The 18,672-nt window shown below is 38.1% G+C and overlaps 1 protein-coding gene across 1 annotated transcript; it reads right to left on the bottom strand.

Moving 5' to 3' along the window:
• Positions 1–160: 160 nt before the first annotated feature.
• LOC134345939 (vomeronasal type-2 receptor 1) lies at positions 161–17,756 on the bottom strand. Its single transcript, XM_063047289.1, has 6 exons — positions 17,611–17,756; positions 13,706–13,997; positions 8,980–9,870; positions 4,752–4,979; positions 2,169–2,292; positions 161–1,161 (listed from the first exon to the last, which is right to left on the bottom strand). Exons 1-6 carry the CDS (start codon positions 17,712–17,714, stop codon positions 161–163), a joined length of 2,640 nt encoding a protein of 879 aa, XP_062903359.1. The 5' UTR covers positions 17,715–17,756.
• Between the last annotated feature and the right edge of the window lie 916 nt (positions 17,757–18,672).

The raw sequence follows: 18,672 nt of genomic DNA, 5'->3' as shown, positions 1-18,672 counted from the left end.
GCAGAAAACCACACCAGGTTTATTCCTGTACCTAAGAAAGTGGCCACAGTGTATAATGTATAACTTTCTTAAATACTTGAAAGTCATAGAAATATATGCTCAAACAAAAACAGTCTAACACCACAGCAGATCCTATCAAAAAAACAAGTTTATCACAAGTTTACCCATTGAGCGTAACAGTTGAGCAGGCCGTGCTTGTTCCTGATGTGGACAATGACTGTGAAGTTGATGGAGCGCTCTTATCATTTGTACCAGTTATGCCATTAACTAATTGCTCTGTGTTCCTTTCTGGTTTTAGTATGATAATATAGCATTTAGGAACAAAAAGGCAAGCAAGTACACCAAAACTAGATGCCAAAATAGCAAACATTTCAACAGCCACCATGTACTTCCCCCGAGTGCTTAAGTAGGCTGGGACAAAAGAAATCCAAACAATGAAAAAGACAAGCAAGGCAAAGGTCATGAACTTAGCTTCATTAAAGTTATCAGGTAGTTTGCGCGCAATGAAAGCAAAAATAAAGCAAATTCCAGCCAGCAATGCATCGTAACCCAACACACAACACAGGAACGCCACAGAGCCTTCATTGCATTCCATAATTATTTTGATATTTTGAGACAGTGTATTCTTGACAGGGAAAGGAGGAAAAATTAGTAGCCAAGCTGTACAAAGACAAGCTTGGCATAAGATAAAAACCAGCGCAATGATTTTCCGCTGAAAAGGGCCTAATTGTTTTCTCTCTGCACCCTCAGATGCCTTTTGTAATTTGACGGCTTTGGCTTTGACCATCAAATTAACAGCCTTCGATAACATACATGAAAGACAAATGGCAAAGCTAATAGCCAGAAGAACCTGTCGAGTCATACAAGACCACGTTACTGGCAGACCAACAAAAGCAATTGCACTAAGAAAGCAGATAGCTAGCGAAAATAACAGTAGTAAGCTCAGTTCATGATCATTAGCTTTGACAAGCGCTGTATCCCTGCGGACTATGTAAACTAAAGCAATAGCTATAGCAATGCAAGCCCCAAATATGGATAATGCTACTAAAGCTATTGCCAGGGGATCATTGTAACCAAGGTACTCAATCACTTTATGCACACATTCATCTCTATTTTCATTGGACCAGTAGTCTTCAGGACATCGAATGCATTCCCTTGAATCTGTTGAATGAATATCAAAATCAGGTTATGTAATTGACAGACACTAATTTAAAACTGTCTACTAGTAATTTCATACTATGTACACAACCTTTCCTAAGTACATTTACATGTTTGATCATATATGCCGCATAATTTATTTAGTTGTGCTCTCAAGTTTGATCTAAATTAACAAAGATTATTCAATAATTTAGGAAAGCTATCCCTCCCAGGTCAGGACTCATTTTAAAATGTCAGATTAATATTAAATACTTTGGATTTACTTGCAAGGAGCTGCAGTGCCTATTCAAAATCTCTGCAGCTTAGGAGAAAAATGAATTCATCAGTCTTAAACAATCAATAGTAGATTCCACATCATCACAAAGAATTCTAATCTGCACAATGTATTTCATACACTTAACCAAATACTCAGGGTAATTAATTTATGGATTTAGGAACCAAAGAGAAATTCACAAATTCCCTTAACCCTGATACACCGCTAGCACTCAAATGAAATACGCTATTGTTTGGATCTGTTTTGTGTTCTATCATACATTTTCAATTTACAATGTTTGACTAAAATATATTTTACCTTAGGTTATCATATTTTCTACTGCAACTTTCTTGCCTTACAATTTGCTTTCATACTTCAAGTTAGTAAAATTCAAGTTCTAATCTTCTCTCCTCTAATCATCTATCCTAGTTATTTATTTAGCTCTGACAAGAAAGGCTAAAAGGATAAAAGATGGCAATAAGACTTATGATAGAATTACTATTAGTACATTAGTTCTTTGGAACTCTGAAGCGTGCAAGAGTGATATCTTATTTAATATCTCAAACATAGGCAATCAAGATGGATACCAACCACCTTCTTCATGTGACAGAAAGAAATCTAGAGCATACATTAATTTGCACAATTTCTAATTGTTAATTTTTATGTTTTACTCAAATTATGTGACTGCATGTAGATAGACAATTGAGTAAATATTTTGTATAAATTGGTAAACAAAACAGAAATTTGTTTAACTAACCTGTTTCATTGGTTATCTCACCCTCGGCACATAGAATGCAGTCAAAGCAACAAACAGGCTCTCCTTGTCGAATGCCTTTCCTGGTACCAGGCTGACAGCTTACACTACACACAGAAAATGGAGGCTGCCAAATAGAACATTGATACAAAGTAAACACGACTTTCCAGAAAGAAACTTGAACAAATAAAGATACTAGCAAAGTAAAGTGAGCATTTTTATGGGCAACAGGAAAATTGCAAGTGACTGAAATAACAATGCAGAGCATAGTAGAAAGTCAGTGATTACATAAACAGTGAATTCCCATTCTAGGACTGACCGCCTTTTGTTTTCAGAAGACCATGACCATTATGAATTGGGAGATGATCACTGCACTTCACATTTCTATGTCGTCTGTGCAGCAAAATCGAATAAATGAAAATTTGCAGAATCGTTTGCAGAATAGAGAATATATAACTAATTGATTCTGTGTGAAAATGCGATAGAAGCAGAAGGGCACCAGAATGATGCCTTTCAAAATGGGCATGCCAATGATCATTTGAAACTGCTTCCAGACACTTGCTAATTCCCTTCTCTCCTCTGAAAAGATAGATGAAGTACTACTGCATTAATTAACTCTTCTACTACTATCACTATATCCTCAATTGTACATTATATTGAATATCAAATTAGGTGATTTGTAAGTTATTATAAATAGAAACTACACACTAAAGTTTAGCAGAGTCTGCTAGAAGTGAAGATCCTTCACCCGCTTAGAGAAACACTGTGTCCTTGTCTGACCTAATTTCTTGCAATAGATCCTCCACCAGCAAGGAACCCGAGAATGTGCAGTTTTCTTTTCAGCTCATTTTCTGGTTAGCATCATTAAAGAATGCATTCTCAGCAAAATGAATGCTATCATTCATTCCCCTAAGCACTGCCAAGGATCATCAGTTTTTGTCAGTGCTTCTGTGGATTACCAGAAACTACAGTAAGTGAGTGGCGTATTGTGTCAGACACATTAATTTGTAACACACACACTTAAACCTACTCCAGCCTCTACTTTTAAGCACAAGAGCTCCTGCAGATGCTGGAAACCATGAGCAACACACAAAATGGTGGAGGAACTCAGCAGTGTCTATGGCGGGAATAAACAGTTAATGAGGCTGAGGCTGCAGCAGGCTGAGGGTAGCAGACACCAACAGAATTAACAAACTCATTCGTAAGGCCAGTGATGTTGTGGGGATGGAACTGGACTCTCGCGGTGGTGTCTGAAAAGAGGATGCTGTCCAAGTTGCATGCCATCTTGGTCAATGTCTCCCATCCACTACATAATGTACTGGGTGGGCACAGGAGTACATTCAGCCAGAGACTCATTCCACCGAGATGCAGTACAGAGCGTCATAGGAAGTCATTCCTGCCTGTGGCCATCAAACTTTACAACTCCTCCCTTGGAGGGTCAGACACCCTGAGCCAATAGGCTGGTCCTGGACTTATTTCCTGGCACAATTTACATTAAATATGTAAATTGTGCCAGGAAATAAGTCCAGGCCCAGCCTATTACTATTTAACTATTTATGGTTTTATTACTGTTTATTATTTATGGTGCAACTGTAACGAAAACCAGTTTCCCCCGGTATCAATAAAGTATGACTATGACTATGACTATGATTATGACAATGACAATGACAATGACAATGACTATGACTATGACTGACTGATTATGATTATGACTATATTATCTATGACTATGATTATATGACTGACTATGACTATGACTATATGATTATGACTGACTATGATTATGATTATGACTATGATTGATTATGACTATGATTATGACTACGACTATGATTATGATTATGACTATATGACAATGATTATGATTATGACTATGATTATGACTATGACTATGACTATGACAATGTTTTGGGCCGAAACCCACAGTCAGGACATCTACCTCTGTTTTGTCACTTTATACAATTTCATAGATCAGAGTACTTCATATCAGTAAAATAATGTCTGTCTGCTTAAACTTAAAGTACAACTGCTTGATAATATTGTAGCTCAGTTCATAGTCTTATCTGGAATGGCAGTTTTCTGATGTCATTAAACTTGTTCAATCTCTCACTCCAAGCTGGGGGTGGAGAGGGAGTTCTCAGCCTGGGGTCCACGCACCCCTCGGTTAATGGTCGATAAATGGCATTAAAAAAAAGGTTGGGAACCCCTGCTTTTATTAATTCTTTTGTACTGTTTTGATGAAAAGCAAAGGACTTACTTCCTGTATTTATGTTGAACAAACATCACTGAAAATCGGGTAATCTGATCATTATTGAACTACTGGACCCGGGGGAAGGTAATTTCCAAATGTTAACTACATTACAAAAATGATAACATGTCAAAAGTTCTTTGCCACCTAAAAATTTTTCTGTGGTCAACAGATTATGAAAGACTCGATCTAAATGAGCTCTTCTTTATTTCACCGTTTTTGTTTGGCATATAAACTTAAGCTGTGTTAGCCAAAGAGTGATTTAGCTCTATTGGCTATTAAAGTTTAAATGTCCTCACATTGTTTTCAATAAAGCAGATGCTTCATTACTTACATACCGTTGTCTGATCATCATTCCAAATTATCGGGTCGTTTTGGATTGTCATCTCTTCTCCAGAAGGAGCAGTGCCATTGTAACTGCCTATTACTTTATAAGTGATGGACCCATCAGAAGTTCTCTGCCAGTTTATAATATCATACATTGCATCAATATCCCCATTTGCATCAAAATATATTTCTTCACCTAGAAGGCTCCGAAACCGGACATTTTTCAGGTAATACATAAGCTGGAAAAAAATCCAAAGAAAAATTAACAAGAAACAGAAATTGTTTGTGAATAATTTTTTAGCAATAGCCAACAGCCTGCCCTGGTCCAATCTTTTCAAAGCTTGCAGAGAGATTTAGACCACTTAGAAGAGTATGCTGAAAGATGCAGATGGAGTTTAATGCTGATAAATGTGAGGTGCTACATTTTGGTAGGACTAATCAAAATAGGACATACATGGTAAATGGTAGGGCATTGAAGAATGCAGTAGAACAGAGAGATCTGGGAATAATGGTGCATAGTTCCCTGAAGGTGGAATCTCATGTGGATAAGGTGGTGAAGAAAGCTTTTGGTATGCTGGCCTTTATAAATCAGAGCATTGAGTATAGGAGTTGGGATGTAATGTTGAAATTGTATAGGGCATTGGTAAGGCTAAATTTGGAGTATTGTGTGCAGTTCTGGTCACCAAATTATAGGAAAGATGTCAATAAAATTGAGAGAGTACAGAAGAGATTTACTAAAATGTTGCCTGGGTTTCATCTCCTAAGTTACAGAGAAAGGTTGAACAAGTTGGGTCTTTATTCTTTGGAGCGTAGGAGGTTGAGGGGGGACTTGATAGAGGTATTTAAAATGATGAGCAGAATAGATGTAGTTGACATGGATAGGCTTTTTCGGTTGAGAGTAGGGGAGATTCAAACAAGAGGACATGAGTTGAGAGTTAAAGGGCAAAAGTTTAGGGGTAACATGAGGACATGAGGGGGAACTTCTTTACTCAGAGAGTGGTAACTGTGTGGAATGAGCTTCCAGCAGAAGTGGTTGAGGCAGGTTCGATGTTGTCATTTAAAGTTAAATTGGATAGACATATGGACAGGAAAGGAATGGAGGGTTATGGGCTGTGTGCAGGTCGGTGGAACTAGGTGAGAGTAAGAGTTCGGCACAGACTAGAAGGGCCGAGATGGCCTGTTTCCGTGCTGTAATTGTTATATGGTTATAAGTAGATTCTATGGCCAAGAAAGCTTACCAACACCTCTACTTCCTCAAGAAGCTAAAGAAATTTGGCAGTACACCTTTTAGCCTCATTAATTAGCATTGATGCACCATAGAAAGCATCCTATCAGAATCATAACGAGGTCTAGTATCACTGGCATAAGTTGTGGAATTTGTTGCTTTCTGGGTGAAATACATTGCATTTGATTGGAATTGGTAGATTTGCCTGCTGGTTTGCATAATACTCCCTAATGTTTTGCTCAAACAACATCTCAACTGCAGCTCCTTTGATATTTTAAAGAGCATAAACTTTAACGGTGTCAAATCAAAGCACATCACAAAACAAAAGAACACCACATTTGGATGATTGGGAGTAGTACTGGGCAAAATACCTAAGAAAGGATGTGATGGCATAGGAGAGCATTTAGATTAGTTTACAAGAATGATCCTGGGAATGAAAGGGTTAATGTATGATCAGCATTTGATGGTTCTGGGCTTGCACTCACTGGAGTTCAAAAGAATGAGGGGGAATCTCATTGAAGCCTACTAAATATTGAAAATCCTAGATAGAATGGACATGAAAAGGATGTTTCCTACAGTCAGGGAGTCTAGGAAGCACGGGGCACAGTCTCAGAATAGACAGTCATCCCTTTAGAAGAGAGGTGAGGAGGAACTTTTTAGCCAGAGGGTGATGAATCCATGGAATTCATTGAAACAGACAGCTATAGAAGCTAGGTCATCGGTATATTTTAAGCATAGGTTGACAGGTTCTTGATTAATATGGTTATCAAAGATTATGCCTTATAGTGTAATATTGTGCAGAATGATGTAAGAAAATGTTACTGGGCAGCAAAAGACAGTTCACTTCAGCATTTTTCCAATTCATTTCAAACTTCTAAAAAAATTATGTATTGATATGCAGTGCGAAGTAGGCCTTCTGTCCCTTCAAGCTGCACCGTCCAGCAATCCCACAATTTAATCCTAGCCTAATCACAGCGCAATTTACTGTGACCAATTAGTCTACTAACCGGTACATCTTCGGACTGTGGGAGGAAACTGGAGCACCCGGAGGAAACCCACACTGCCACAGGGAGAACATACAAACTCCTTACAGGCAGCAATGGGAATTGAACCTGGATTGCCTGTACTGTAAAGCGTTGTGCTAACCACTGCACTACCATGCCACCCCTACTAACTTAATAGGTTGTCATGTTGTCAGGATTGAATCTTTTCAAACAAGATGATAAAGTTCAGCAATGATGCTGATATTATTTAGCTCCTCTTGGTACAAATATGATACCTTTTAATCTCTAACATGTAAAATTCTGATTCATTAAGTGTGATGCAGAATTCACAGGGTTAACATTTTTTAACAATGCAGTATCGATATACATGAAGTTCATAGAAAGAAGAAGCTGAGATTGTTTTCCTTGGAATAAAAGCTGTTGCAATCAGACCTGATCAGGCTATTTAAAATCATGAAAGCAAGTCTTGCCAATAATCAAGTACCAAGTCTTTCTTGGAGTTACTGTGTATGCCCACAAGAAACTGAATCTCAGGGCTGTATATAGTGACATGTATGTACTTTGATAAATTTACTTTGAAATTTGAATTTTGAGGTCATTGGCAAAAAAACCCCTAGAAGTGACCTATGGAAAATCTTTCAGCTTACATCAGACATTAGTGTCTACTAACATTAATAGTGAAAACAGATCCAACTGCAACATTTCAGCGGGAGATTAACATGTATCTGAATGGAAAAGAATTTGCAGAGCTATGGGGAGAGTGGAGGAGAGGACAGAGACATTTTCAGCTTGAGCTGTATTTCATTAAGCTGCTTCATTCTGAGATCCATGCAAGTTCTATGCTTTATTTCTTAAAAATATCATATTTATGAAAAGCTGTAAATCTGCAGAAATCCATTATTTTCACCTGGAGAACAGATTACACTGCACCATATGTACAACTCACTATTAGACCTACCAGTCCTATACTGAACTACTGTCACATACAAACAGGAGAAATTCTGCAGATGCTGGAAATCCAGGCAACACACACAAAGTACTGGAGGGACTCAGCAGGCCAGACAGCATCTATGGAAAAGAGTACAGTCGACATTTGAGGCCGAAACATCAACTGTACTCTTCTCCATAGACGTTGCCTGGCCTGCTGAGTTCCTATTGTCACATACACAAGGTTCTTGGACCTTTAATTCCCTGTGATCAGCTTTTTCAATATACTTTCCTTAGATTTCTGTATTCCCTGATTCTTGAATGATGATGTCCAAACAATTCACAAAAGGGCATGCTTATCTGTAACTAATAACTGTGGTCAGTCATTTATTAATGAAAGACCATTCACAGTACAACTACAACAGGTTCAAAACTAATGTTAACTTCTGTAACATTTTAGGAAAGCAACAGTAAAAATGGTGTGAATCATTCATATCTATATTATTGCCAGACTGGTAAAGATCTTGAGTTTCACTTTTATTTCATTTGTCCATTATTCTTATTCTGTAAAACTATTCATAATTAGCTGGCACCTAGGTCCTTGAGAAACTGTTTCTTTAATAGATACTTAGGAGTCCTAAGCTACTAAAGCCAGTAAATGGAAAAGTAAATATATGAAGTCAATTGTTGTGATAAGTGTTAGCTGAAATTTTCTGGAGAAGTTTGAATACAACTTTCAACCAATGATTGGATAAAAATTTGGAAGGGGAGATGTTTGCAGATTAGGGACTGGGTGGTGTTTTCAAAGATCACACTTCAGAGAATTTCTTTTTGTGTGTCATCTTCCATTACAATGCTGTGATTGAGCGCTGCGATTATTCAGGATAGTAGAATGTTTGGTACAACTTTCAGGAGGTTGAAGATGACGCTTTCTATTATTATTCCTTCTTTGTATAGATATTTCAACGGTGTGTGAATCGTTGCCTCACTGGAGGTTAAGAACACTGATAGGAGTTAGGAGCCAATACAATAAAAAATAACAACTCAGTGAAGAATTATGCATGCAAGCTACCAATTACATACCTGCCATGGTTGAAAGTCTCTGATGTTTGCACATGATCCACTTACAAATGGACCTTCACCTGTCTTACAGGTGTACATATTGTGAAGAGCATGTGCTACTGTGTATACAGACTTATACACACTGTATGTCAACCTCAGCTGGGATACATCAGAATACGTATTATCAATATCATTGAAATTCTCTTTTCCTGTACATAACTGCTGAGAAATAGGAGGAATATTATGAATTCTAGCATCTACATCTGTTGCTTTATACTTCTCCAGTTCATGATTCACCATCTTACTAAGAGATACACCATTCTCAGGCCACATGCAGTCAAAGGCTCTCTCCCAAAACTCAGTTACCAGCTTATCTCCAGTATTTCCCGGATCTAGCTGAATTAGATGATTGTAAAGACCACGGATATCAGCTCGTGGAATTGCAAATCCAATGGTTCCACCCAAAAGAGAGGAATATTCTGGTTTGGAAATCAAAGCAGAGTTAATCCAAGCCTCACTTGCTATCCATGTTCTGCCAGAAATATTGCGTTGTATAACTTCCTCGATCAATGAGCTCAGATCAATATCAGCAGAGAAGACGGCAATGATTTTGGCAGTTGATTCTTGAATCTTGTCCACAATCCGAACTATTTTCTCTCGTGTGTAAACCTTGGGGATAGTCTCAGAGAATGAAATGCATACACCTGCCTTCTCTACTTCTTCTTTAAAACGTTTAATTCCATATTTCCCATAGTCATCATCTGATGCTATTGTGCCCACCCAGGTCCATCCAAAGTGCATCACAAGTTTTGCCATGGCTGTAGACTGAAAAACGTCACTTGGTATAGTTCGAATGAAGGAGGGAAACTGAAATTTATCACTCAAAACTAAGCAAGAGGCTGAGTAATCCACCTGCAAAGGAATCAGCAAAGAGGTGGTTTTAAAACATATACAGCTTCTCAGTAGCAGCAGCTCTGTGTAGTATTGTGAGTGCAAGACGGAGCTAGCAACTAATGACAATGTCCTTTTAGATAGTTCACAAAACAACTTCCTCTTCTCCTTCTTCTTTTAACTATATTTGTACTACTAATTTGTGTGTATTGGAGCCCATAATTTATGTTTTAATAATGTGTTTTGGGGGTCACCTGAGTGATCTGGCTCTTTTGCTGTCTCTGAGGGAACTCAGCGCTGTTGAGAGTGAGATTGAAAACGGAGTGCGTGGTCTAATGGTAGAGTGTGAGACCATGATCGGCTCCATTACTCCCTGACCTCGCCAATTAAAGCATCAAGCAAGATTAAAATCAATAAGGATGAGAGCGGAAATCAAGTAGGTGTTCATTGTCATCTGCCTGTGTTGACCAGAGTGGCTTCTCCCTCTCCTCCTTGTTCACTGCTGTCAGATGAACTGCATCGGTCTTGGGCAAGGTTTGCTCAACACAGTTTGTGGATCGGACTCATTTATTACTGCTATTTTGCATGATTTTGACTCAAAATGGCTCTGTGGTCTGCACTCAATGAATATTACAGCGTTGAATTGAACTGAACTGAACTAGACTGAACATTCCCGGACTGTTTTAAGGACTTTGCAGTTTGATCTTTAATATTTTGTGTGTTATTTGCTTGTTTTTTTTAAGCTATTTTTGTGATTTGTTTTTATTTGCATGTTGGATATTTGATGCTTTCTTTGGATGGGTTCCATGTTTGTGGCTGCCTGCCAGAAGATGGGTCTCGGGGTGGTATACTCCATACATACTTTGATAATAATTGTACATTGAATCTTTGAAAACAGTTATGGGTTTCACCTTTTTTAATTTGTTTACTGGCTTTGTCTTTAAATCTTTGTGGGTCAAAGATACAAATTATGCTAATATTCCCAGGCTTCCACTTACATCACTTCTACTCTAGTCATTTAGATGTTTCAACAGCTGGAGTAGCACCTTCACTGACCCCATTAACTTCAGCCTCTTTGGAGATTCCTTAATGACAAGTCAAGCCTCCATGTTGTCACACACTGCCATACACATTAGTGAACAATGGAACTTATCACCTCAGTTTTAGGATAACATTTTGTCATCAGATCATATGTGCCAGTAGTTACTGTCTGGACATAAAACTATCAATATTACATCTTGCCATAATCCTGTTTAATGACATAGTTGATGCCAAACAAGGCTGTTTGTTTATTACATAATGGAATGTTGTAAAGACAGAAAATGATCAGCAAGATTTTATTCAAAAATATCTGTTTATGAAATGAGAAATGAATGTTGTAAATAAATTTTGGCCTTTGAGATGGAAATGTAATATTTTATTAAAAGAAAAGTATTAATTAATTTCTAAACCCAATTTGAGTTTCATATATTAAATTTCACAGATATTTACTGATTACTCTGATGCTATTTTTACATTGCAGAAAATATCCATCTTCAAACCATTACGTTCCCCAGTGCATCAAACAAATATTTACATCAGTGTGAGCTCCAGATGTGTTAGCTTATCATTAGGTGGTCAGTATTGAGTTGTCTTAAGTATCTCATTGTGAAATGCCTTTTGAATTATCAAGAAATAGTAAATGATGCAGATTGATTCAGCAAAGAGGAATGAAGTTCAATTAGAACTAATCACTGCCCTCAGTAGTATCTTTAATCTTTGTAAGACTACAGTGAACCTACAACCAGGCAATTATAATGTTTCCTAAGAAACAGTGACCTCTATTGTGCTACCATCTATGTTACTAATGGATGATTATATTAGAATTATGGGTTTCAAATGACAACTTGTTCAAATAGATTTTCAAATAACATTTTTACATGTTACTTGCTTTTGCAAAATGAATAGTTTTATGTGATATGAGAACACCTAATAATCCTCGTAGAGTTGAATGTCACCATGTAATTATTGATGGCTCTTTTAACTCAAATACATATCAAGATTTTAAAAGTTATTCTTTGCTGAATGAGATATGCCTTTAACTGTATTAAAACACATAATTACTGCTTAAGAATCTCACTGGTTATTCTTACATTTAGACAATCCTGAATTTAAATCTTCTCAAAGAATTTGTACAAGTTTTGTAGTACAGGTCGACCTTCACTAATCCAGCACCACTGGGACCTGAGGAGTGCCGGATTAGTGAAAATGCCGAATTACAGAAGGATCACGTTAAACATAATCAGTGCCGGATTATCGAAGAAACTGATTACAGGTAGTCAGATTAGTGAAGGTCGACCTGTAGTTATAAAGCCATTGTTATCTAGTAGGTATAATTAAAATTTGAATTTCAGCTGAAAAATTTATACTTAGATATTAAAGGACAGGTGCTCATACATTTCTTGGTCATCGTCCAAAAGAATTGATGAGTAACACACCAGCTGAGGTGAGTATACCACTATGCATGATGGGTACATGAATTCAAAATGGCTGCACGAGGCCAAGCACCAGAATCACTGCCGCTCACTTATATTTTATTCCACAGATCATCTAGGAATATGATAGCTTAATTTGTACCTCATCTAACTTAAGTTTATGTGTAATAGAACTGATTGTGTATTAGAACTTCTTGCCAAGAATGCCCAACTTTAAGCATTTCAAACAAAATTATCTGAACTAGACGAAACATAATAATGGATCAATCTGCATAAAATTAGTAAGTTTAAGAAAGCTTAAAATTAACATTTAAACTTATGCATAGGTTACTTACAGTAAGGTGTTCAACCTTTCAAAGCAAATTATTTCAGTAAGATTTAGATTAGATTCAACTTTATTGTCATTGTACCGAGTACAGATACAAAGCCAATGAAATGCATTTAGCATCTGACCAGAATTGCAAAGAATAGTGTTATTTTCAAAATAACTGCGAATAAAAACGTGCTACAGCACACAAATATAAAAGTACTGAGACAGTACAATATGGATGCAATACTGCTTAGCGCTGTGATGTGAGGTTCAGCAGGGTCACAGCCTCAGGGAAGAAGCTCTTCCTGTGCCTGCTGGTGCGGGAGCAGAGGCTCCTGTAGCGCCTACCGGATGGGAGGAGAGTAGAAAGTCCATGGTTAGGTGAGATGCATCCCTGATAATGCTTTTCGCCCTGCCCAGGCAGCGTTTATGGTAGATGTTCTCAATGGTGGGCAATTGGGTGCTGATAATCCGCTGGGCAGTTTTCACCACACGCTGGAGTGCTTTGTGGTATGATATGGGACAATTGCCATACCACACTGAGATGCAGTTGGTGAGTATGCTCTCAATGGTAAAAGTTCACAACTTACATGTTAAAACTTTATCATACGAATTAATTGCCAAATATAACTGTGCAGTGTTGGCGCGTGGCCAAGTGGTTAAGGCATTCATCTAGTGATTTGAAGGTTGCTAGTTCGAGCCTTGGCTGAGGCAGTGTGTGTGTCCTTGAGCAAAGCACCTAACCACACATTGCTCTGCGACGACACCGGTGCCAAGCTGTATGGATCCTAATGCCCTTCCCTTGGACAACATCGGTAGCGTGGAGAGGGGAGGCTTACAGCATGGGCAACTGCTGGTCTCCCATACAACCTTGCCCAGGCCTGCACCCTGAAAACCTTCCAAGGCACAAATCTATGGTCTCATGAGACTAATGGATGCCTATTAAATTAAATAACTGTGTTGTGGTTACTCTGCCATCTTAATTGAATAACTGTAAAACCAATTTCTACACTTTAATAAAGTTCTGCAACAAAATTGAATCATATCTTGATTGAATTTTACATCTTGTTACCTGAGGAAAATAGTACAGGCCCAGGATTCTGGCAGTTGCAATGGACAGAGCTGATCCTCCAGCTCCGATCAGTACTGCTAAAGGTGCTCCAGAGCCGCACCGGTAGTTGGGGACAGCTTCATCCTGTCCAGTCAGATACGTCAATGTTCCCTCAACAGCTTTGGAAATAGTAAAACAAGAGTCATAGATTGTGTATCCCAGCTGGATACCAGGCAGAATTGAATCATCCTGGTTGACCTCATTAATTGCATGGATCATTGTTCTGGCCCAGCGGAAAGCTCTGAAATTGAATCTGGTCAGGAAATTAAAGAAGATTATGAGAAAATTCCGTCTTTTACAAAGCTACATAATAAACTTAGAGATTAAGACTATCGAAATTGCCAATGATAAAGGAACATAAGAAGTAAAATCACAAACACTGGGAAATCTGCAGATGCTGGAAATTCAAGCAACACACATAAAAAGTGCTGGTGAACGCAGCAGGCCAGGCAGCATCTATAGGAAGAAGTACAGTCAACGTTTCGGGACAAGACCCTTCGTCAGGACTCGGCCCAAAACGTCAAATGTACTTCTTCCTATAGATGCTGTCTGGCCTGCAGTGTTCACCAGCATTTTTTTGTGTGTGTTGTTATAAGAAGTAAAATATTGTCTCAAGATGTTTCACAAACATATGAGTAGCCAATGGAAAGAAATTCAAAAATGTTTTTTTGTGGGGGTAGGGGCTGAAACACAATAAGCTTTGGGAAGATTTTTAAAGATCAGCTACCCAGAGCAAATCCTATCTTCCAGCTCTGGATCTGTAGCCTGTAGGTAATGGCTCAGCACATACAAGCACTGTTTTAGTACAACGAAGGTTTCTTCCTATACTGTCTTTAAGGGCAGTAAGTTCGTGATCCATCTCACCCCACCCCATTCCCCAAATACTAAAGGCTTCTGGGTGATTTTTTTCCCTTTGTTTTTTTTTATTGGCTTTCTAATTCCTCCGGTAACTCCAGTTTTTAATTCCTCGGCTAAGAGAAATGCTTTTGTTTACTCTATTTTAAGGAGGTAGTTACATAAAATTGAAAACTTAAAGCATTAACATTCCTTCAGAAAAATAAAATAAGGGAAAATAACTTCACAAAGCAGTTTTGATTTAGAATTTACTATCTGAAAGAATAACAGAAGCAGCCATAATCATTGGCTTAAAATAAAGAAATGGATAGACAGTTGAAGGAGAAAAAGATTACAATAATTTATATCTCTTGCTGTGGGGCAATAGATCAAGAATGAGCTTGCTGTTGCTGACACTCAGTAAGGACCTTATTGACTGGATGGCCTGATTCTGAAACACTTCTGTAATTCTATCTATCATTCTCCTTTTAATAGCAGCATCATTACGGACCCCTGCCTGAGGTATCTGCAGTTTTGCATTTCCCAAAGCAGAGGAACAACCTGGGCAGTCACGTGTCATTAGGCAACAGGGTTTTGTTCATTATCTGGCACAAAAACTTAGTTTGCTTCATCCCTGCAGATTCATACTACTAAAACCTTTTATAAATATCTTAAGAGCAAAAAAGGTAACCAAGGAAAAAACAGGGTCCATTAAGGACCAAAAATAGTAAACTGAGTGTAGGGCCAAAGAACTTAGGGAGGTCTTAAGTGTATGCTTGATAAATCCTCATTAGTGCCAGGTGGACCTACATAATGAATGGTAGGGCCTCAGGAGTACTAAGGAACAGAGAGACTTTGGTAGGCAAATCCAAGGATGTGGACAGCATAGTGGTGCAGGTAGAGTTGCTGCATCATGAGATTCAACCCTGACTTCGGCCTGTGTTGCCTGTGTGGAGTTACCCCTTCTCCCTATGACCACATGGATTTTCTCCAGGTGCTTCAGCTTCCTCCCACATTCCAAAAACGTAAATGTTGGCAGGTCAGGTGGCTACTGTAAATTGCCCTAGTGTTTAGGTGAGCATTACATTCTTCACATTGATGGTGGGTAGGCTGAGTTGTGATGGAATTTTATAGCACAATGGTTAAGCCACAAATCAACATCGTATCCAGTCCTCGTCGTCACACAATATCAAGAATGCAATTGTACTGGAAAGGTTGCAGAGGGTGTTTATTAGGATATTGCCTGAAATGGAGACCAGAGACTGTGTTTTGTTTCCTTGGAGTGCAGGAGGATAATGGGTGAGCTGATAGATGAGTTCAAAATTATAGGGGCTGTAGACAAGGTTGAGAGTTTTGTAAATAGCAGTTATCGAAAACAGGAGGGCAAGTGCTAAAAGAACGGGAGGGGATCTAAGGAAGAACTTTATTTGGAATTCAGAATGCATGGACTGAGACCGTGCTGGAAGAAGGAATTCTCATTTAGGAAGTATCCAGAGCAATGCTTGTATCACATAGAAGCTATGGCCCAAGTGGAAGTAAATAGCATTAGTTATAGTTAGATACTTAATAATCGATATGGACTTGGTGGGCTGAAGGTTATGTTTCTTTGCAGTATGACACTATAACCACCTCAGCCTAACCCCATCCTTTGGAACATGTACATGTCTGCGACTACTGATGAGAGAAATGAAATGCAAGACACTGACGAAGCTGATCACTAGTGCGAAGACATTGTCGAAGCCGACCACTAGCTTCTCCAAGTCGATACAATCATTCTGAGACAAGGTGCAGTGTGTAATAAATCAAAGGATTTAAATTATCTTAGGGACCAGGATTAAATGCCAATGCTCTAAATGTTGAGTGATGATATTGAAATGACTCTAGTGTTTTATGCAGACATGCACAGAAAGATTTTTCCTTTAACCACCTGGGATTTGTCTTACAATGCACCCACCATTGCAACCAGCTCCTGCTTGTCCATCAACAACAGACAAAGCTCGCTGGAGATGTTCTCAGGAAGTTGGACCCTTCTGATTGGCAAACCAATTTGGCCACTTACTGATTTGCTAAGCGTGGCCCCCAGGCACAGAAGGGGAGCAGTGAAGTTACAGGAATCACCAAATAGATGATTTTTTTCTCTATTTACTAGAAATCTCCAAAATTATTTATCTCTTAATAAATAAATAGGAGGAATTAATAGAAAACAAACAAAGCTTTATAACTTTGGATGCAAGGAATTCAGCAAATGCTGGAAATTCAGAACAATACATACAACATACTGGAGGAACTTAACAGGTCTGGCAGTGTCTATGAAGGGAAATAAACAGTTGGTGTTTCAGGTCAAGACCCTTCATCAGGACTGGATCAGCCCAGGAGGGTCTCACCCCAAAACCTTGAATGTATGTTCCCCTCCATTATTGCTGCCCGACTTGCTGAGTTGCTTCAGCATTTTTGTGTGTGTTGGTCAAGACTTCCAGCATCTGCAGAATATTTTATATTTATAAAAAAAATGTGTTGTTTTGGTTTTGTATATTTTACCAAAATTTTGAAATAATTAGTATTCAAGTTTTTTTTATTTATATTGTATTAGTTATGTCTGTGTTTGCACATGGATTGCTTATTTTAACAGTACCTAGTAAATGATGGGACAAATATCCACTTGAGCTAATAACTGAGAGTAGGAACCCTATCAGTGCCACTCCTCAAGATCTTTTATTGCTGTACTGAAAGCAGGCTGAGCTATCTTGCAGCAGAAATCATAAACAATCTGACAAAGAGACACCAAATCAAATAAAGCAATGGATATAACTGAATAGTTTTCATTTGCTTCCAAATATTGGCTAAAACAGTAATCTGAGGAGCCGTCAGCAACTGTTAGGTTTTCTGTGGAAATGGAAACTAATTTATTTCCTTAACTCTCTTTTTATTTAAAATAAAATCTCTTAAAATTACATAGTCAAATAATAATTGAATTGCCCGAGCTTTTCATAAATGACAATCAAGTTTTTTATAATTGAGAATATAATTCTTACCCCTCACATCCCGAAGATTGTGGCGCCGTACTGGATGATGAATTTGTGGATACTACTCTGTAATGAATAGGAAACATCCCTCCAATCATCACATCTCCGGGCATTTTGAAACTATTTAAATTAAACTTTCCTTTTAATTTGCATGTCGATTTCCCAGAAACTACTGCCAAAATGGTAAAACACATCACAAGACGCAAGTAGCTTTGTGAATGCATGTTAGTATTTGCAGGACATGAGGGGTAAAAAAAACTCAATCACCAGCAAGTCCCCAGCTTTTATGGGTTCTTGGGACACCAACTTTAAACCCATTGGTTAAGGCAATGAAATGAGCAAAAGATACACCTTGAGATCATCCCGGAGGGATTTAGGGTGTTATTACAATGCAGAGCTCAGCATTTCAGGTAAAGAAAACATTTCCTTTTAAACCCACTTTGTTTTATTTATCTCCATTTTGTGGAAAATTTTTAGCAATTAACATTGCAAGTAAAAAAAAGGATTAACTATTATTATTTTTCCACGTAGATCTTGTTACCCAAATATTGCGAATTGGCAGAAAGTACAGTCCACGAGATCTTGGATTAAGCAGCGGCTTGATTCTGCTTGTGTAAGTATTTATGAATACAGCACAAATACCCAAACGGGGTTTATCAAACATCCATCGAAAATATTCACAAAACCGACCAGTTTCATTTCAATAAGAGGCAAAGATCTGAGCAGAAAGTTGGGACTGCAATTTCTTAACGACTGAAGCTCAAAACTTGAGTTGCAATTGGTGTTTAAATGTATCCGGCCCAAGGACTGCTGGAAATCTCTTCTGGCAAGCACTGGCTTTACAAATCATCCCTTGCTAATTAATTACAGTAACAACATAATTGACGAGCGCCTGATTAATTTTTATTTAAACAACTTGGATGGATCACTGTTCTAGTTAATGTTGTTCTGTAAATCTGACAAACATATTTGAAACCACCATGGACTTCAGCATCACTCTTCCTTTTAAACTGAGGCCTCGGGTTAAGTGCAGATCGATAACACATACCATCCATAAGGCATGGATATTCT

Source organism: Mobula hypostoma, chromosome 4 (genome assembly GCF_963921235.1).
Source record: "Mobula hypostoma chromosome 4, sMobHyp1.1, whole genome shotgun sequence".
Lineage (NCBI taxonomy): Eukaryota > Metazoa > Chordata > Chondrichthyes > Myliobatiformes > Myliobatidae > Mobula > Mobula hypostoma.
This window is presented reverse-complemented; position numbering and strand designations above follow the sequence as displayed.

Coding starts and splice junctions, on each gene's coding strand:
- LOC134345939 (XM_063047289.1), bottom strand. CDS start 17,714: ATGCCCGGAGATGTGATGATTGGAGGGATGTTTCCTATTCATTACAGA. Junction 4,980..8,979: donor GAGACTTTCAACCATGGCAG/GTATGTAATTGG, acceptor ATTTTTTTCCAG/CTTATGTATTACCTGAAAAA. Junction 1,162..2,168: donor TGAGATAACCAATGAAACAG/GTTAGTTAAACA, acceptor TTCATTCAACAG/ATTCAAGGGAATGCATTCGA.